The sequence below is a fragment of the Hypanus sabinus genome, chromosome 19 (assembly GCF_030144855.1).
Source record: "Hypanus sabinus isolate sHypSab1 chromosome 19, sHypSab1.hap1, whole genome shotgun sequence".
Lineage (NCBI taxonomy): Eukaryota > Metazoa > Chordata > Chondrichthyes > Myliobatiformes > Dasyatidae > Hypanus > Hypanus sabinus.
The window spans coordinates 69,172,241-69,193,982 of NC_082724.1; the positions used below are offsets into that span (position 1 = coordinate 69,172,241).

The following is a 21,742-nucleotide window of genomic DNA, read 5'->3' on the forward strand; positions in this document are numbered from 1 at the left end:
CTTCCCTCCCCTTACCTTAAAGCCATGTCCTTTTGTACTGAGCAGTGGTGCCCTGGGGAAGAGGCACTGGCTGTCCACTCTGTCTATTCCTCTTAATATCTTGTACACCTCTATCATGTCTCCTCTCATCCTCCTTCTCTCCAAAGAGTAAAGCCCTAGCTCCCTTAATCTCTGATCATAATCTATACTCTCTAAACCAGGCAGCATCCTGGTAAACCTCCTCTGTACCCTTTCCAATGCTTCCACATCCTTCCTATACTGAGGCAACCATAACTGGACACAGTACTCCATGGATTCAAGGAACAATCTACCTGATCATGGAACAAACTACCTAGTCATGGAACAAATTACCTAGTCCATGGGCCAAACTCCCTGATCATGGAACAATCTACCTGATCATGGAACAAACTACCTAGTCATGGAACAATCTACCTGATCATGGAACAATCTACCTGATCATGGAACAAACTACCTGATCATGGAACAAACTACCTAGTCATGGAACAAACTACCTGATCATGGAACAAACTACCTAGTCATGGAACAAACTACCTGATCATGGAACAAACTACCTGATCATGGAACAAACTCCCTGATCATGGAACAAACTACCTGATCATGGAACAAACTCCCTGATCATGGACCAAACTACCTAGTTTTGTCTCTGCGCATAGTACCTTGGAGAGTTTCAAATCTGTACTTGATAATTACTTCGACACATTCTGTGTATAGGAACTTGGGCAAGGTTCGTTGGGCCAAATGACTTGTTTTTGTCAAAATTTTCTAATGTTCTCATATGTGATCTGTACTTGCCAGAAAAAGGTGTTCCCATTTAACTCTCCTTAGTTCCTGCCTAATGCCCTCATAATTCACCCTACTCCAATCTACGGCTATCGTGAAAGTTAAGGAGTTGTGGTCAAGGTTCTTTAATTGCTCACCAACTGAAAGATCTGTCACCTGACCAGGCTCCTTACCCAACACCAGATCCAGTACAGCCCCTCCTCTCATTGTACCACCTACATGATGATTTCAGAAACCCTCCTTGGATACATGTAACAGTTTCTACCCCGATCTAAACCCCTTGCAGTAAGTTTATATTAGGGAGGTTGAAATCCCCCATGATAGCAACCCTACTATTTTTACACATTTCCTAATCTGTTTACATGTCAGTTCCTCAATGTCTATGTCACTACTGGGTGGGGGAGGTCTGTAGTACGTCTCATCAGGATTACTGCGCCCTTCCTGTTCCACAGTTCCACCCAAATGGACTCAGTGGCTGAACCCACCTGCAATTATGTCTCCCCAATTGTGGCTGTGATATTGTCTCTGATTATTAGTGCAGCTCCCCCTCCCCTTCTTCTTTAACTCCTTCTCTATCTTTCCTTGGGAACCTGGTATATTAATCACCCATTTCTGCCCTTCTCTCAACCAAGTTTTTGTGATGGCCACAACATCATATTGCTATGTGCTGATCCATGCTCTTATCACCCTTACCCATAATGTTCCTCACATTAAAATACACAAACTTCAAACCATCCAACCTATCATACATGTTATTCTGATTTAGTCTTTCAATACTTTCTCTGACATCTACTTTCCTGTCTGATCCTTCACTTACAGATCAGGTACTCTGGGTCCCAGCCCCCTGCAAAACTAGTTTAAACCCCCCTGAGTAGCGTTAGCAAACATCCCAGCCAGGATCTTGGTTCCCCCCCCCCCCCCCCCAAGTTCAGATGCAACCCATCCCTCCAGTGCAGGTCATCACTTCCCCAGAAAAGAGTGACCCAAGAATGAAACCATGCCCCCTGCACCATCTCCTCAGCCACTCACTCATCTGTGCTGTCATCCCATTCATACCTGAAGTCTCCTATGGCACTGGGAGTAATCCAGAGTGTCCTACCTTAGAGGTCCTTCTCTTCAACCTCTTTCTTAACTCTTTATACTCACTGCATAGGACCTCTTCCCCTTTTCTGCTTATGTTACTAATGCCAATATGCACCACAACCTCAGACTGTTCAGTCTCCCCATTGAGAATATCCTGCAGACGCTCTGATACATCCTGGACCTTAGCACCCAGGAGGCAACACACCAAGCCAGTATCTCTTTTGAGGCCACAGAATCTCCTGTCTGTCCCCCTAACTATTGAGTCACCTATCTCTACTGTACTCTCTGACTTTATTCTTCCCAGCTGAGCCTCAGAGCTGACCACAGTGCCACTAGCCTGGCTGCTGATGCTGTGCCCTGATGTGTCATCCCCCCAGCAGTATCCAAAGAGGGGTACTTGTTGCTGAGTGGAATGGCCACGGCGGAACCCTACACTGACTGCTTACTCCCTTTAACCTCTACTGATGGCTGCCCATCTACTGTCCAAATAATATCTTCGGCCTGCCTGATACTCCAGCTCCGATCTGGTCAGTCAGGAGCAGAGGTTGGGTACACTTTCTGCAACTGTAGTCATCAGGGAAACCATCAGGTATCCTCAATTCCCACATCTGTCAGGAGGGCATCCCATCCTGACTGTGTTGTACTTTTTAAAAAAAGCTTACCGCTTCTTATCTGTCCCTCTGCTCCTGCTCTCCAAAGCCTTCCCACTCTATCACTGGCACACTCTGACAATGCCCGCTCCACTTGACCCTACCTTCCTATTATTTGCTGCTGAGTTTAGGATTTACCGGCATCTGCTCCTTTTATTTTCTCCCTCTGACCTTTGCCTGTCTGGTTGAAAATGACCAGCCTTACCCGAAGCTGCTTCTGTTTTACTCTCTCTTCCCCCCCCCCCCCCCATGATGTTATGTAAATTTATGCTGTACAAATGAGGGTGTGCGAGAAGTGAGAAAAGGCCTGGATGTCCCCGAGAGTTATTAGAGAAAAGAATATTAAAGGCATGGTGGGATGAACAGTAATGTAGCACTTAATGTAGCATTACAGCACCAGCGATTGAAGTTCGATTCCCACCACAGTAATAAGGAGTTTGTATGTTCTCCACATGACCACATGGGTTCCCTTGGGGTGCTCAGGTTAATAAGTTATAGGCATGCTGTGTTGGTGCTAGAAGCATGGTGACTCTTGCAGGCTGTTCCAGCGCGTCCTCAGACCATCATGGTCATGGGTGCAAATGACACCTGTCGCTGTATTTTTCGAAGAGCATTTGACAAATAAAGTTAATCTTTTTTCTCTCACTAATCAGACATTTAACAGTGTCCTCTGCAGGTGCAAAGTTGATGGTGAATGCACAGCGCAAAATTGGCTGCAGCCTGTGACTGCCTGCACAGACCCATAAAGGTCAGGAGGGACATCTAGTGAGAGAGCAGATGGCTGCTGATATTTAGAGCAATCCCACTTCAGGGCTTGGGAACCTGGGAAGCTGTTATTAATTGCTGATAGAAAAACCATGCTGTGCATTTATATAGAAAAAAAGCAACGATTAGTCATCAACACACACAAAATGCTGGTGGAACACGGCAAGCCAGGCAGCATCTATGGGAAGAAGCAATGTCGACGTTTTGGGCCGAGACCCTTCGTCAGGACTGACAGGGTTAGTCATCGGACAGTTTACATATACCTATAGAGTCATAGAGCACTACAGCACAGAAACAGGCCCTTCAGTCCATCTAGTCTAGGTTGAACCATTAATCTTCCCAGTCCCACCAACCTGCACTTGAGCCATAGTGTTCCATATTCTTCTATCTATGTACTTATCCAAATTTCTTTTAAATGTTGCAACTGAAGCTGCATCCAATGCTGGATGCTTATTCCACACACTCATCACCCTCTGACTGAAGAAGTTCCCCCTCATGTTAATCCTTAAACATTTCACCTTTCACCCTTGACCCATAACCTCTACTTTTAGACTCACCCAATCTCAGTGGAAGAAGCCTGCTTACATATATCCTATCTGTACCCCTCATTATTTTGTCTCCCTCTGTCAAATCTCCTTTCATTCTTCTATGCTCCAGGAGAATTACCTACATTAATCAAGGTTAGGTATAAAGTCCTAACCTGTTCAGCCTTTCCCTATAACTCAGGTTCTCAAGTTCTGGCAACATCCTTATAAACTTTCACTGCACTCTTTCAATCCCATTGATACCTTTCCTGTAGGTAGGTGACCAGAACTGCACACAATACTCCAAATTAGGCCTCACCAATGTCTTACACGACTTTAACAAAACATTCCATCCTATGTATTCAGTACATTGATTTATGAAGGCATGCTCCCTTTTCAACCTTATATACCTGTGAAGCCACTTTCAATAAATTATGGATTTGTATTTCTAGATCCTTTTGTTCTTCTGCATTCCTCAATGTCTTGCCGATCCCTGTGTAAGTCCTATGCTGATCTGTCCTCCCAAAGTGCAGGACCTCATACTTGTTAATACTAAAGTTAAGGAGAGAACACAGGTTTGTAGAGTTGGGTCAGTAATGAACTGTCTCCTCTGTGTCCTTAAGACCTGCTGGTCAGTAAGTTAAATGGCTGCTGTGAATTGCCTTAAATGTAGGTGGGTGACTGGAATTACTGGGTGAGGGAGAATGGGTTACAAGGAAATGAATGGTGAAGTTGGTTGAAGTTGATACATTAGGAACTTTTAAGAGACCCTTAGATAAGCATATGAATGAAAGAAAAATGGACTGTTATGGGCTATGTAGAAGGCAAGTTTAAGATTGAATGTAGTTACAAGGTCATGGGCTGATGAGATATATATACACACATACATACATATATATATATATATATATATATACACACACACACACATATATAACATATATATATAAAACATACATATATATAACACATACAGTGCAGTACTGTTCTATGCTTTATGAATGAGATTGAGAGCTGGCATAGTCACGATGGGCTGAACAGTTCTTTCTATGTCATAAGGATTGATTATTGTTGAATGGCAGAACAGAGTTGAGACCTTGTGTGTTTCTGTGTTTTACATCTGACTTCCAAACCAAGTATCAGAAGTATGAGATGCATTTACCTCTGCACAAAGCTGAGCTCTGTTCCACTTCCATTCTGTGACAAAACCATCTTGTTTTGCAGAATATCATCAAGAAAGTAAATGGGCAGAAGTTTGTGTATAAGTTTGTGTCGCTGCCAGACAGCCTGGCAATGGAGTCGGACAAGTACGATGGTGGTGAGAGTGAGTGGCCGATCGGCAGGGCTGGGGAGAAAGGCCTTTCATTGCCCAGGCAACTGAAGGCCAGCACTAGAGTCTCATCAAGAAATGAGTATATGCGCTCAGGGCTCTATTCCACGTTCACCATCCAGTCTCTGCAAAGCACCAACCACCGCCCCAGGGAAGCCAGCAACCTTCTGAAAAACATGGAGGTGCCAGAGCAGGAGAGCAAAGCCCAGGTGCTGGAGAGCCTTGCTGAGGAGCTGGAGCTCAAGCAGCAGAAAGAAGAGGAACCACATTCTCAGGCCTACAGTGACTCTTCAATGGAAACCTTGAGTGATATTTCCCACCAAGGAGACCTCAAAGTGAAGATGGAGGTGACAGATAATTTGGATTGTATCATCTTGGATGCCATACCGGCTGCTGAAGAGTTAACTCAGGCTCCGAGTCCCAGCAAGAAACAGTCAGGAAGCAACAGTAACCTTCAGCCACCAAAACCCAAGAAGCCAAAGGACCTGGAGCTCCCCACAACACTCCTCACAACCCAGAATAGTCCTCCTCCAGATAAAAGTAACCCTGGCCTTTTGAACACAGTGGTCCTCCCACCCTCTAGTTCGGTTACTCCAACGCTGATCACGCAACACGTTCAGGTATGCTTGTTGTATTTTATAGTGAGTAGCACGATAATAGCATAGTAGTGTAGCAGTTAGTGTACAAAATGCTGGAGGAACTCAGCAGGCCAGGCAGCATCTAGAAAATGAGTACAGCTGTGTGTTGCTCGGATTTCCAGCACCTGCAAGTTTTCTCTTGTTAGCAGTTAGTGCAGTTGCTTCACAGTGCCCGACTGGGGTTCAATTCCCACTGCTGAAAGTATAGACTGAATTGGCTGAATTTTACCAAATTTAATTTTATCAGCCTATCGCCTATAGGTCACCAACTCTCTCCATCACCATTTAAACCCTTATAAAAATGCCCGGGAAGCAGATTTATTTACCAGTTTTTAATGGGATCTCCATGTAGGATGCAGTGTTGCCGTTAAGCCCAGCTCACTCACTTGAACTTTGAGAGCCACTCTCCAGTCCTCAGGCTGTAGAACACTGGTATATTTTTGGCAGTGTAGCATAATGGCTGGCATAACATCTTACAGTGACAGTAATCAGGGTTCAATTTCTGCTGTTGTCTAGAAGGACCTTGTATCTTCTCCCCGTGACCTGGGGGTTTCCTCTGGGTACTCCAGCTTCCTCCCTCATCCCCCCAGAGATTAGTGAGTTCTGGGCATGTTACCTTCGTGCCAGAAGCACGGTGACACTGGGAAGCAGGATGCTCCCAGCCCTTCCTCTGACGATGCAAAATAATGCATTTTACTGTATGTTTCAATGAACAGTGTATGTAATTAATAAAGCTGTTCTTTGATCTTTAGATCACAACACTCCAAAGGTTTTGTGTCATCTACAGTTTTAGAAGTTGTATCCCAAAATCTTGGTCATAAATATAGATTTTTATCAAATATGTCCTTAACATCAGTGACTAGAATTGCCCCTTTTACCCTCTGACTTCCGCCTGTCTTCAGAATAACCATTCACCACAGTAGTAGCTGACCTGCAGACTCATGTTCCAATTATACCAAGTGCTTCAACTCTGATGAAATGCCAGGTTTGCTGTACTTTAGCAAAAGCCTTTAGGTGTTCACACACCACATTTACTACATTACTGTCATCACTTCTGTCCATTACCCAATCTGGAGCAGATCATTTGGCCCACAAAGTGCATACTGTCCATCAGATAGCAACTTAAACTAAACTTGAGCTAATCTTGCTTTATTTTCCCCATATCCCCAAGATTCTACACTCACTTATCACTGGGGCAATTTATAGCAGGCATTTAACCTATGCAGTTGGCCCACTATGTTGTGCTGTTGCTTTAACCTACTGTAAAGTCAACCCAATCCTTCCCTTCCACATTACACTCTCTTCTTCTTTCATCGTTAAGAGCCCCTTAAATGTCCCAAATGTATCTGCCTCTAGCACCACCTCTGGCAACACGTTCCACACAACCACCGCTCTCTATGTAAAAAAAACTTAACTCTGACACTTTAAAATTACGCCTCTTCATAAGAGCCATTTCCACCCTTGTAAAGAGGCTCTGGCTGTTCACTCTATCTGTGCCTCTTCTCATAATGTACATCTCAACAGGTTGAGCAGTACCTGTGAAGGAAGGGGATTAGAGTTATAGAACACTAGAGCACAGTAGATGACCTTTTAGCATACTCTAACATCAATCTAACCCTTCCCTCCTACGTAGCCCTCCATTTTTCTATTATCTGTATGCCATCTAAGAGTTTCTTAAATGTTCCTAATATTCGTACCTCTCTCACCACGTGTGGCAGCAGATTCCATGCACCCACCCCTCTGTGTGTGGAAAAGACCTTCCTCTGACATTCCCCCTATGAAGATTTAGTACTTTCTCAGCATAAATGACAATTAAACTCTTCTCAGGCTTCGTGCCAGGTACTGGTATCATCCAGTCAGGTTTCCTCTGTCCCATCGAATTCCAGCTCCTAATGAGAGTGAGACCTTTGTCTTTGTTAGAATTCTTTTCCACTAATTTTACTTCATTGTCTACCAGGCAGTCCCAAAACCCACAGTAGTTTTGTGCTGTTGAAGTCAATCCGGTGGCCATTTGCAGGACTCGCTGTGAATGCGGAGCAGTGTATCCGTATCAGTCAGACAGGGCATGTGGTGGAAACCTGCATCAAGGAGTACAGGAGGTGTATCTGTTTGGGTTACCCAGAGAACATTGCATTCACAATGACCCTAGGATTGACTTTGCCGTGCCATTGGGTGTTAGGACCACCTGGTGAAGGAAGCCATTGAAATAAAGCTAGAGGAAAAGAATTTTAACAAAGACCAAGGTCTCACTCTCTCTAAGTAAGAACTAGAATTCGATTGTAACAAGGTGGGAGAGCGGAAACCTGATTGGATGAGGACTAACCAATCAAGCGGGACAGAGGGTTATAAATGCCACTGGATAGACATGCCCAGGCATCATCCCTGATGAAAATGGGAGAGTTTGTCATTGAAACGTCAGTTAAAAATAATACCTGTATCCAGCTGGAAGCCCGAGAAGAATTTATTCATTCACCCTATGCTTCCCTCCAACTGTCTTAGAATTATGCCCCTTCGTATTAGCCATTAGTGTGCTGGGAAAAAGTCCCTGGCTCTCTCACTGAATCTATACCTCTTATCATCTTATACCCCTCTATCGAGTCACCTGCCATCCTCCTTTACTCCAAGGAGTAAAGGACTAGCTTGCTTAACCTCAAACAAGACAAAATGTGAAGATGCTGGAAATCCAAGCAACGCACAAGGAACTCAACAGGTCAGAGGGTTGCTGTTGAAGGGTTTTACTCCAAAGCATCAACTGTTCCTTTTTCCATGGACGTAGCTGCCTACTCAGTTCATCCAGCATTTTGTGTGTGTTGTTCTGGGATCTGCAATGTCTGCAAGATCGCTTGTGTTTATTCATCATCAGTACTCAATTTGCAAGGTGTTTACATAGAAACCCACAGGAAGATACAGGCCCTTCAGCCCCCAGTGCTGTGCCAAGCATGTACTTACTTCAGAAATCACCTCGGGTTACTCATAGCCCTCTGTTTTTCAAGCATCATGTACCTGTCCAGGAGTCTATTAAAAGACCCTATTGTATCTGCCTTCACCACCGTCACCTGCAGCCTATTCCAGGCACTCACCACTCTCTGAGTGAAAAACTTACCCCTGACATCTCCTCTGTACCTACTTCCAAGCACCTTAAAACTTTGCTCACTCATGCTAACCATTTCAGCCCTGGGAAAAAGCCTCTGACTATCCACACGATCAATGCCTCCAATCATCTTATACACCTCTCATCCCCCGTCACTCCAAGGAGAAAAGGCCAAGTTCACTCAACCTATTCCCATAAGGCATGTTCCCCGATCCAGGCAACATCCTTGTAAATCTCCTCTGTACCCTTTCTATGGCTTCCACATCCTTCCTGTAGTGAGGATACCAGAAATGAGCACAGTACTCCAAGTGGGGTCTGACCAGGGTCCTATATAGCTGTAACATTACCTCTGGCTCCGAACTCAATCCCACAGTTGATGAAGGCCAATGCACCGTATGCCTTCTTAATCACAGGATCAACCTGTGCAGCAGCTTTGAGTGTCCTATTAACCTGGACCCGAAGATCCCTCTGATCCCTCCACACCACCAAGAGTCTTACCATTAATACTATATTCTGCCATCATATTTGACCTACCAAAATGAACCATCTCACACTTAACTGGGTTGAACTCCATCTGCCACTTCTCAGCCCTCCACACTATCCACAACACCCCCAACCTTTGTGTCATCAGCAAATTTACTAACCCATCCCTCCATTTCCTCATCCAGATCATTTATAAAAATCACGAAGAGAAGGGATCCCTGAGGCACACCACTTGTCAGCAACCTCCATGCAGAATATGACATGTCTGCAGGTCCCCTTGTATCCTATGCCTCTTTACTTTCTCAATAAGCCCTGCATGGGGTACCTGATCAAATGCCTTGCTGAAATCCATATACACTACATCTATTGCTCTATCTTCATCGACGTGTTTAGTCACATCATCAAAAAATTCATTAAGCTAATTCATGAAGTTAGAGATACTTACTGGAAATTTATCTGCATTATTGAAAATGCTGATAGCTTGCTGAGGGAATAGCAATTTAATTGTATTTTTGTCACTTGTACATTGAAACATACAGTGAAGTACATTGTTTGAGTTGAGAATATGCTGGTTGCATCCCACACGTGTCACCATGCTTCCTGCACCAACATAGCGCGTCCACAGATTACTAATACTCACTCCTACCATCGTTAGAGTGTGGCAAAGGAAACCGGAGCATCCGGAGGAAACTCGTGCGGCTATGGGGAGAATGTGCAGCAGTGGTAATTGAGTGCCTGTTTGACATCTGGCACTATAAGCATTATGCATTAACCAGTATGCCACCACTCCACCCTTTGGACTAGCAGTCAGAGTCCTGGACCATTGATCCCAGAGACAGAAATTCAAACTCATCCAAGCCACAGGAAATTCAGTTCATAATTAAGTAGTTCTGGAATCTAATCAAAAAGATATAGTTTTAGTGATCATACAGTAACCATGAAACTATAATTTTCCTGTAAGATGGTCCAAACAGTTCAGAGGACCTCCGATACTTCTAGCTAATTGAGATTCGACTCCGGGCCCACTGTCATGGCTGCTCCTTAATTCTTTAGCTGCCTGCTAAATTCAGGTAATGGATGATCAAATAATAATCCTCCTTCACTTTGAGTGGTCAATGAGCAGGGTTCACAAGAGTCACTGAGGACACTGCATTTTTCAAGAAGGAATCTTTACCTTTGCTCGATAATTCTCTTCACATGACAAAACTCAGAATGCAGCGTATGTTTCAGGAATTGACTGGATGTAACTACTATCTCCATGCCAGATGTGTTGGCCTGGCAAAGGGCTTTGATGTTAATTTGCTTAATGGATTTGGAGAGACAATGATGGGATCTCTGCTCTGCATTAATCTACATCCTGTAAGTGAATAAATAGGAAGAAGGAGAGACTGCTTCCACTCAGAGTAAAGTTGAAAACCAGAGAATCCATATTTTAAGTTCATTGCCAAAAGAACAATGAAAAGGACGGGTTATTGTGATGTGGTGAAGATTTTCTCCTGAGCTTGAAGCCATGGTATCTTTCTGGGCAGACTCGAGGGTTGGAATGGTTTGATCTTCTTTCTACTCCACAAATATTTCCTATCAAAGTTAAGATGGGAAAGTCAGGAGAAATCCTACACCTGATTTTGAAATAATGTACCAAATTTCTGTGCTAGTCAAAGATTTTTGCACTGTTTGGTGCATCTGCTATTCTCCAGGTGTGACTTTCTCCTTCAGGGGTGCTGTGGGTTTAAGAAACTTGCGGTATGAATCTGCTGCAGTGGAATAAAATGTCAAAAGAACCAATGTGAAGCCAAATGAACAGAAGAAAGCCATTCGCGCCATCGAATCTGCTCTGTCATATGATCATGGTTAATTTATTTTCCTTCTCAACCCAATTCTCACCTTAACCTTTGACACCCTTATTAATCAATTTCCACCAATGACTTGGCCTCTACAGCTGTCTGTGGCAATGATTTCCATAGATTCAACACACTCTGGTGAAAGAAATTCCTCCTCATCTCTGTTCTAAAGGGATGTCCTTTTATTCTGAGGCTGCACTCTGATCCTAGACTTTACCACTATTTAAAATATTCCCTCAGTGTCCACCACCTCTAGGCCTTTTGCCATCTATAGTATTACAGGGCCCCAGAAGAACCACAAGAGGAACAGGACTCATTCAGTAGTTCAAAATGTCATGGACATGGTGACGTGAACAGCCGCCAGTTGTAAACAACAATTCTTTCAAAATGTAGATTTAAAAAACAATGCAGCTAGAGACCTTTAATAAGCAGTGAATTGTAGTTATTACTTTGGCCACAGGGTGGAGGTAAAGCTACACACTCAAAATGCTGGAGGCACTCAGCAGTCCAGGCAGCATCTATGGAAAAGAGTACTGTCAACGTTTTAGGCCAAGACCCTTCAAGCAGGACTGGAGTGAAAAAAAGCTGAGGAGTAGATTTAAAAGGTGGGGAGAGAGAAAAACACAAGGTGATAGGTGAAACCTGAAGGGGGAGGGATGAAGTAAAGAGCTGGGAATTTGACTGGTGAAAGAGATACAGGGCTGGAGAAGGGGGAGTCTGATAGGACAGAAGGCTGTGGAAGAAATAAAAGGGGGTGATGAGTGGGCAGTGAGATAAAGTGAGAGAGGGAAAGAGGGATGGGGAATGGTGAAGGGAGGGCATTACTGGAAGTTCGAGAAATTGATGTTCATGCCATCAGAATCAGGTTTATTACCACTGGCAAGTGACATGAAATTTGTTAACTTAGCAGCATCAGTTCAATGCAATACATAATAATAATAATAATCAATAAACAAGTAAATCAATTGCATGTATTGAACAGGGTGCTGGACGTCCTTAATAATGGACACTGCCTTTCTGAGGCACCGCTCCTTGACGTTATCCCGGGTACTTCGTGCAGCTTCTTTCAGTCCTGTGCAGTAGCCCCTCCATACCAGACAGAGGTGCAGCCTGTCAGAATGCTCTCCACGGTACAACTATAGAAGTTTTTGATTGTATTTGTTGACATGCCAAATCTCTTCAAACTCCTAATAAAGTACAGCTGCTATCTTGCCTTCTTTATAACTACATCGATAAGTTGGGACCAGGTTAGATCCTCAGAGATCTTGACACCCAGAAACTTAAAGCTGCTCACTCTCTCCACTTCTGATCCCTCTATGAGGAGTCACCCAGGCTGGAGGTCACCCAGAGGTTGTGTTTCTCCAACCTGAGTTGGCTTCATCGTGACAGTGTCACTGACATATGACAGTGCATATGTCCATATGCATAGACACATTGGGATGGGAATGGAAAGTAGAATTAAGTAGAATTCCACTTTCTCTGGTGGATGAAGTGTAGGTGCTCGGCGAAGTGGTTTCCCAATCTGCGTCAGGTCTCATCGATACACAGGAGGCCACACCAGGAGCACCAGACGCGGTATATAACCCCAACAGACTCACAGGTGAGGTGTCGCCTCACCTGGAAGAACTGTTTGGGTCCCTGAATGGTGGTGAGGAAGGAGGTGCAGGGCAAGTGTAGCGCTTGTTCTACTTGCAAGGGTAAGTGCCAGGAGGGAGATCAGTGGGGAGGGGACAAGTGGACAAGGGAGTAGTGTCGGGAGTGATACCTGTGGAAAGCAGAAAGTGGGCTGGTGGGAAAGGTGTGCCTGGTGGTGGGATCCCGTTGGAGATAGTGGAAGTTGCAGAGAATTATGTGCTGGACACAGAAAGCTGGTCAGGTTGTAGGTGAGGACAAGAGGAACCCTATTCCTAGTGGGGTGGCGGGAGGATGGGGTGAGAGCAGACATGCATGAAATGGGGGAGGTGGGGTTGAGAGCAGTGTTGATGGTGGAAGAAGGGAAGCCCCTTTCTTTGAAGGAGAAGAACGTCTCCTTCATTCTAAAATGAAAAGCCTCATCCTGAGAGCAGATGTGATGAAGACAGAGGAATTGAGAAAAGGGGCTGGCATTTTTACAAGTATCAGGGTGTTTGGAGGATTGTCCATGTAGCTGTGAGAGTCCATGAGTTTGTAATAGACATCAGTAGATAAGCTATCTCCAGAGACAGGGACAGTTAGATTGAGAAAGAGGAGGGAGGTGTTGAGAATGGGCCAGGTAAATTTGAGGGCAGGGTGGAAACTGGAGGCAAAGTTGATGAAGTCGACAAGTTGCACATGGGTGCAGGAAGCAGCACCAATGCAGTGGTCAATGTAGTGTAGGAAAAGTGCTGGACAGACACCAGTGCAGGCTTGGAACATAGACTGTCCACATAGCCGAAAAACAGGCAGGCATAGCTGGGACCCTTGCAGGTGCCCGTGGCTACACCTTTTGTTTGAAGGAAGTGGGAGGAGCCCAGGGAGAAATTATTAAGAGGAGACTGGAGAGTGGTGGTATAGGGGAACTGGTTGGGTATGGTGTTCAGAAAGAAACAGAGAGCTTTGAGGACTTCCTGGTGGGGGATGGAGGTGCATAGGGACTGGATATCCATAGTAAAACTGAGATGATGGGGGCCAGAGAACCTGAAATCATTGAAAAGATCTAGAGCATGTGAAGTGTCATGGATGTAGGTAGGAAGGGACTGAACTAGGGGGATAAAACAGTTGAGGTAAAGAGATATGAGTTCAGAACAAGTAGAAACAATGGACTTACCTGGACAGGTAGGTTTGTGGATCTTGGGTAGGAAGTGTGGGGTGTGGGAACTATGAGGTTGGTGGCAGTGGATGGGAGATCCCCAGAGTTAATAAGGTTGGTGATGGTGCAGGTGACAATGGCTCCTTAGTAGGATCCTATTCGAGGTGCAAGTAAGAGGGGATTTCTGATAGTTGTTGCCAAGTAGAGCCAGACTACTTCAGCACGCCCATCCCCATCTGCGAGTTTAAGAGTGAGTTTAGGGTCAGAGTGGAGAGCAGTGTGATCAGGAGTGAAGTTGGAATTGGAGAGGGCCGTTGTGACATTGAGATGGCAGATAAACTGAATAAGTATTTTGCAATTTTTGCATCAGTCTTCACTGTAGAAGACATCAGCAGTATGGTGGAAGTTCCAGGTGTCAGGGGTCATGAAAAGTATGAAATTTCCATTAATAGAGAGAAGCTGCTTGGGAAATAAAGTTCTAAAGGCAGTTAAGTCATTTGAACCACATGGTGTACACCCCAGGGTTCTGAAAGAGGTAGCTGAAAAGATCATAGAGGCATTAGTAATGATCTTTCAAGAATCACTAGATTCTGGAATGGTTCCGGAAGACTGGAATATTACAAATGTCAGTCTACTCTTCAAGAAGGGAGAGAGGCAGTAGAACCCTCAGTAGTTAGAAAGATGTTGGAGTCAATTATTAAGAATGAGGTCTCAGGGTACATGGAAGCACACGATATAAAAGGCTTCAAGGGAAAATCTTGCCTGACAAATCTGTTGGAATTCTTAGAAGAAATAACAAGCAGGATAGAGAAAGTTGATTTTGTGTACTTGGATTTTCAAAAGGCCTTTGACAAGTTGCCAAACGTAAGGCTGTATAACAAGCTACAAACCCATGATATTACAAAAAATATTCTAGCATGGGTAAACCCAATGACTGATTGGCAGGAGGTAAAGAGTGGGAATAAAGGGAACCTTTCTGGTTGTCTGCCAGTGAGTTAGGGTGTTCCACAGGGTTCTGTGTTGGAGCTGATTCTTTTGACATTATATCTCAATGATTTGGATGATGGAACTGACAGCTTTGTTGCAGTTTGCAGATGATTTGAAAATAGGTGGAGGGGCAGGTAGTTTTGAAGTAGAGAGGTTACTGAAGAACTTAGATTAGGAGAATTGGCACAGAAATGGCAGATGGAATACAGTGTCAAGAAGTGTATGGTTATGGTAAAAGAAATGAGAGGTTTTTTTTCTAAATTGGAGAGAAAATACAAAATAACTGAGGCACAAATGTGTTTAAGAGTCCTTATACAGGATTCCCTAAAGGTTAATTTCCAGTTTGAGTCTGTGGTGAGGAAGGTAAATGCAATGTTAGCATTCATTTCAACATGACTAGAATATAAAAGCAAGGATGTAAACTTGAGGTTTTATACCATGAGATATGGGAGCAAAATTAGACCATATGGCCCATTGAGTCTGTTTCACCGTTCAATAATGGCTGATCCTTTTCTTCCCCCACCTCAGCCCCACTCCCCGGCCTTCTCCCCGTAGCCTTTGATGTCGTGGCCAATGAAGAACCTATCAATCTCTGCCTAATCATCTGGCCTCCACAGCTGCCTGTGGTAACGAATCCACAAATTCACCACCCTCCGGCTAAAGAAATTTCACTGCATCTCTGTTTTAAATGAGCACCCTTCTATTCTGAGGCAGTACCCTCTTGTCCTAGGCTCCCCAAACATGGGAAACAGCCTTTCCAAATCTACTCAGTCTAGGCCTTTCAACGTTCAAAAGGTTGCAATGAGATCCCCTCTCATCCTTCTAAATTCCAACAAGTACACACGCAGAGCCATCAGACATTCCTCGTGTGATAACCCATCACTGCCGGAATCATCCTTGCGAACCTCCTCCTCTTCAATACCAGCGCATCTTTTCTTAGATGAGGAGCCCAAAACAGTTCATAGCACTCAAGGTGAGGCCTCACCTGTACTTTATAAAGCCTCAGCATCACACCCCTGCCCTTGTGTTCTAGATTTCTTAAAATGAGTGCTAACATTGCATTTGCCTTCCTCACCACCGACTGGACCTGCAAGTTACACTTTAGGATGTTCTGCAGAAGGACTCCCAAGTCCCTTTGCATCTCAGCTTGCTGGATTTTCTCCCCATTTAGAAAATAATCTGCACATCTATTTCTACTACCAGTGCATGACCATGCATTTCCCAACATTGTATTTCATTTGCCATTTTCTTTCCCATTCTCTGAAACTGTCTCTGGAGCCTGTTTCTTCAACACTACCTATCCCTCCACCAAACGTTGTATCATCTGCAAACTTGGCAACAAAGCCATCTATTCCATAAGAAGAGAAGCTGTTGTGTTTCTATGCAATTATATTTATATGATGGGTCCAGGACCTCTGAGATGATGATACAAGTCCACTGGTGGGAGGGGGGAACTGGTTGGGTCTGTTTTCTAGAAAGAAGTGGAGAGGTTTTAAGGCCTCCTGATGGGGGATGGAGGTGTATTGGGACTGGATGAAAATGGTGAAAGCGAGATGATCGGGGCCAGGAAACTTGAAGATATTGAAAATGATCCAGAGCATGTGAAGTGTCACAGATATTGGTGGGAAGAAACGGAATCAGGGAAGATAAAATAGAGTCATGCAGATACAAATTCAGTGGGGCAGAAACAATGGGTCTATCTGGACAGGCAGGTTTGTGGATCTTGGGTAGGAGGTGGAAACGGGAGGTGTAGTGTGGTAACTATGAGGTTGGTGGCAGTGGATGGGAGATCCCCAGAGTTAATAAGGTTGGTGACGGTGTGGGATACCATGACTTGGTGCTCCTTAGTGGGCTCTTGTTCAAGAGATCAGTAAGGGGAGGTGTCTGAGAGCTGTTGCCGGGCCTCAGCAAGGTAAAGGTCAGTATGCCAGACTACTACAGCAACCCCCCCCCCTTTATCTGAGGGTTTGATAGTGAGGTTAGAATTAGTGTGGAGGGAGTGGAGAGCAGTGCATTCGGAAGAAGTGAGGTTGAAATTGGAGAGAGGAGTGTTGAAGTTGAGATGGTTGATGTCCCATTGGCAATGAAAGGTCCAGAGCAGGCAGAAGACCAGGGTGGGGTGTCCAGGAATAAAGCAATTTTAATGAAAGTTTCCACACATCATCAGTTAAAGATCATCAGGATATCACTACAGTTATTATATTTTGCCACTTGTTAAGTAGTAGCTTCCCATCACTAATGCTGGAAATTTCTGAGTGTGAGAATCAATAAAAGTGGTTTGCCTGCTGATGGAGAAGAGCAGTGTTCCCAAGGCGGTATCTGTGGTTGCGTGGAGTGCGTGAGCTGGGTGGTTGGGAGGTGTAAGTTTAAAAAGGATGTGGCAGAGACTTTCTCCCCAGCTGCAGTTAAAATATCATTTTGGGATAGAGAACACCTCAAATCTGAGCCAGCAGTGTTTGATGAATATATAGGTTTCTGGTTTTGCTTTTTGTTTGTTGTTACTGTCATGAGTACCACAATCCAGTGAAAAGCTTGGCTTGTATACTGTTTATGCAGATCAAATCATTACACAATACATTGACCTAGAGTAAGGTAAAGCAATAACAATGTAGAATAAAATGTAAAAGTTAATGAAAAAGTACACTTCTCTATGTATATATTCACCATTATCTAAGCAACCTGGTGTTACCAACCACATTGGTGTTAGCCAATTACCCAGTTTCCCTCAGGATCAATAAAGTATGTCTGTCTATCTGTGTCATCTCTCTTGATGCAGAAAAGGCATTTGATAGAGTTGAGTGGCCATATTTGTTTAAAGTATTAGAAAAATTTGGTTTTGGTAATAATTTTAATAGATGGATTCAAATGATTTATAAGAACCCTATTGCCACGGTCATTACAGGTCTTTTTTTTCACTTTCTCGTGGTACTAGACAGGGATGTCCATTAAGCCCTTTATTATTTAATCTTGTATTGGAGCAATAACACTACGTGAAGCTAAAAATATTCATGGTATCTCTATGAATGGAACCATACATAAGATTTTTCTTTATGCAGATGATCTTTTGATTTTTATTTCGAATCTTGAGGAATCAATTCCTAATCTTTTGGAAACACTTAAAGATTTTGGTAAATTTTCAGGATATAAACTTAACTTGAATAAAAGTGAATTGTTTCCATTAAATGCCCCTGTTAGTATATATAATGATATACCTTTTAGAATTGTTAATACATTTAGCTATTTAGGTATTATAATTACTAAAAACTATAAAGATTTTTATAAAGCTAATATAGTTCCTTTAATGGACTCCATGAAACAACTATTTTCCAGATGGAATCCACTTACTCTTTCTTTAATAGGTCGTATCCATGCTGTGAAAATGATGATTTTACCTAGATTTTTATATATTTTCCAAAATATACCTACCTTTTTAACTAAAAAAAAATTTTTCGATCAAATTGATTCTCTTATTTCTTCCTTTATTTGGAGCAATAAGGGACCAAGAATTAACAAGTATCATTTACAAAAATCTAAAAAAGATGGTGGACTTGCACTTCCTAATTTAAGACTATTATTGGGCTGTGAATATTAGACAATTATATTTTTGGTTATACTGGATCAATAAAAGCCAAAAACCACTGTGGATTGATTTGGAATTAAAAGCTGTTAAACAATTTCATTTAACTTCAATATGAGGAGCTCCGTTACCTTTACAGCTCTCTAAAATTCCAAATTTAAATCTTTACCCGGTTATTAAACAATCCCTACAGATTTGGGTTCAGTTTCACAATTTTTTTAATTTTAAGCAATTTCAGTTGTCTAGTTTTTTATATCAAAACTTTTAATTTAAATCTTCAATAACCGACCCCATTTTTCTCCTATGGAGAAATAAAGGGATCCGTTCTTTTACAGATTTATTTTGTGATGGTCGATTGATGATTTTTGAAGAGTTAATTAACAAATATTCTCTCGCTCATACACATTTTTTGCAATATTTTCAGGTTAAACATTTTTTACAACAATATTTACCTAAGTTTCCACATTTACAAGAATCTGATTTGTTGGATACCATTTTGAAATTGAATCCTTTAGTGAGAGGTTCCATTAGCAGAATTTATAACTTATTTTTGTTACAAAAAGAGAACCTACCACTAAAGATTAAACAAGATTGGGAGAGAGAACTTAATATGACCTTTGTTAATGAAGATTCGTTGTGAGTTTTGAAAAACATAAATTCTTCTTCTATATGTGCTAACCACTGTTTAATTCAATTTAAAATTGTTCATTGTTATTACTTAACAAAGGAGAGACTATCTAAAATACTTCTTAGTATAGACAACTACTGTGATAGATGTAAAACTGAAGTAGCTACTTTGTCACATATGTTCTGGTCATGTTCTTCATTAAAATCGTTTTGGAAATCTTTATTTTCTACAAATTCTAAAGCTCTGAAAATTAATTTACAACCTAATAGATTGACTGTTCTATTTGGAATAGTTCCGCATCATATTCAGGGTATTTCATCCTCAGATCAACATGTAATTGCATTTGTTACACTATTGGCAAGAAGGGCTATTTTATTAAAATGGAAAGGTATCTCTTCCCCTACATTAATTGAATGGTTTTCTCAAGTAATGTTATGTCTCAGTTTGGAAAAAATTAGAAGTAGAACTTTTGATCCCCAATTCGATTTTGAGAGAAGATGGGGTTCTTTTGCCAAATATTACCATTTAATTTGAATTATTCCATATGGTTTCCTTCCAATTTTTTTTATACAAATATGAATTTGCGGTTGATGACTAATTTTCTTTATATATTTAGATGGTGGGTAAACGTATTGCTCTGGGGGGGGGGGTGATTCCTAATGAGTTTTTTTTCTTTTTTTTGTAGTCAGTGGGATTTTTTTTCCTAGTTAGATGGGGTTCTTTTTTTTCCTTTTTCCTATATATAATTTTTTTTTTCATTTTTATATATTACGATCAGTGTTTTTTCAGCTTTATTAATTGTATACATATTAATCTGTTGAAGTTTTGTATCATTCTATAGCTGTAGAAGATTATGTACCAATAAAAAGATTCTAAAAATGAAAAAAGTACAGTTCCGATAAATGATAGGTCAAGAGTCCATTTTTTTTCACACAAGAGTCTGATAAACTCTAAGCTGTCCATTTGGAATTTCTGTACAAAACATCGTTTGGTTTTCCTCTCTCTACCCTGATCATTATAAAGAACGCTGATTCCCTTCATAAAACTATTTTGGCTCTGTCTACTGGTACAATAGTTTTCTAAGTATGTTAATGAAGCTTCCTTAATATGGTTTCTAGTGACTAAGACAATGGCTTCCCAATGTTTCTGCTGAGCCAATACAGGCTGGCAGGCAGTGCACCCAATGGATTAATGGGAATAGAGAAGTCAGTTTAGGTGAGGTAGAGGTGGGCGTGATCAGACTTGGCATTGCTGAAGAGCAGTGTGTAGAAGGAGTGGAGTGGTAACTTAGCGTGGTACAACACCACCTGGGTTTCCTCCAGATATTCCACTTTCCTCCCACACTCCAAAGACCTACGGATAGGGTGAGTGAGCTTTGGGCAGCGTGATGATGCATTTCACTGTATGTGACAAATATATCTAATTTTCCTGTCTTCCTAACTCCCTCCTTCACTCCTTTGTTCCCTATGATATGTTGCAGGAATGGGAATAGAAAAACATTGCAGATTGTTCTCTACATAAACCACATGGACTGAATGTTGTCATCTCTTCATGGAAAATAAGATTAAAGTTGTCGTCATTGCCTTGCATACAATTGCATGCACACATAAAAGAATGCTCTTATTAGTGTAAGAATATAATAGGTAAAATATAGCAATGGTCACTTAATATCTTGCTCTCCCCTTTTTCTTTTACTGCAGACTCCGATAATACTGACACCAAATACCTTGCCATCTGCCATTCATTTCTGGAGTACCCTCAGCCCCATAGCTCCAATGAGTCCTGCAAAGCTCTCGTTCCAGGTAAGAGTCAATGTTGCCCGTTGCTCACAAGATATTGGAAAGAACTCTGGTGTAAGATCAGTGGAACTTCATAGAAATGGCACCTACTTATGTATGCTCGAGGGGTTGACTCCCTTTGGTTGACAGGACAAATGCTTGAGAGACTGAGATCCAGAGGGGCTGAGGATAGAGCAGAGGATAGAGGTTGCTGGATTCTGGTTTTTTATCAACCCAGAGGTTCTAAAATCAAGAATGGGGCATAAACATAGAAAATATACAGCACAATACAGGCCCTATGGCCCACAAAGCTGTGTTGAACATGTCCCTACCTCAGAACTACCTAGGCTTACCCATAGCCCTCTATTTTTCTAAGCTCCATGTAGCCATCCAGGAGACTCTTAAAAGACCCTATCATTTCCGCCTCCACCACCGCCACCAGCAGCCCATTTCACACACTCACCACTCTCTGCGTAAAAGCTTATCCCTGACGTCTCCCCTGTACCTACTTCCAAGCACCTTAAAACTATGCCCTCTTGTACTAGCCATTTCAGCCATGGGGAAAAGCCACTGACTATCCACATGATCAATGACTCTCATTGTCTTGTACACCTCTATCAGGTCACCTCTCATCCTCCGTCACTCCAAAGAGAAAAGGCCGAGTTCACTCAACCTATTCTCATAAGTCATGCTCCCCTATCAGGTAACATCCTTGTAAATCTAAAAGTTATAAATCAAACTTTGTTGCTTGTTTACAAGAACAAAGAATAAACACAAAGAAAGAAGGGCTGAGAATAAA

General features: G+C 42.4%; 1 protein-coding gene across 2 annotated transcripts in view; it reads left to right on the plus strand.

The window, feature by feature from the left end:
- Positions 1–21,742, plus strand: part of LOC132378014 (ETS domain-containing protein Elk-1-like) — a 147,764-nt gene that overhangs the window by 117,031 nt on the left and 8,991 nt on the right. For both annotated transcript variants that reach the window (XM_059944614.1, XM_059944613.1), the window contains exons 3-4: positions 5,048–5,773; positions 20,866–20,967. In XM_059944614.1, coding sequence (XP_059800597.1) covers positions 5,048–5,773; positions 20,866–20,967 — 828 coding nt within the window. The remainder of the gene's footprint in view (positions 1–5,047; positions 5,774–20,865; positions 20,968–21,742) is intronic.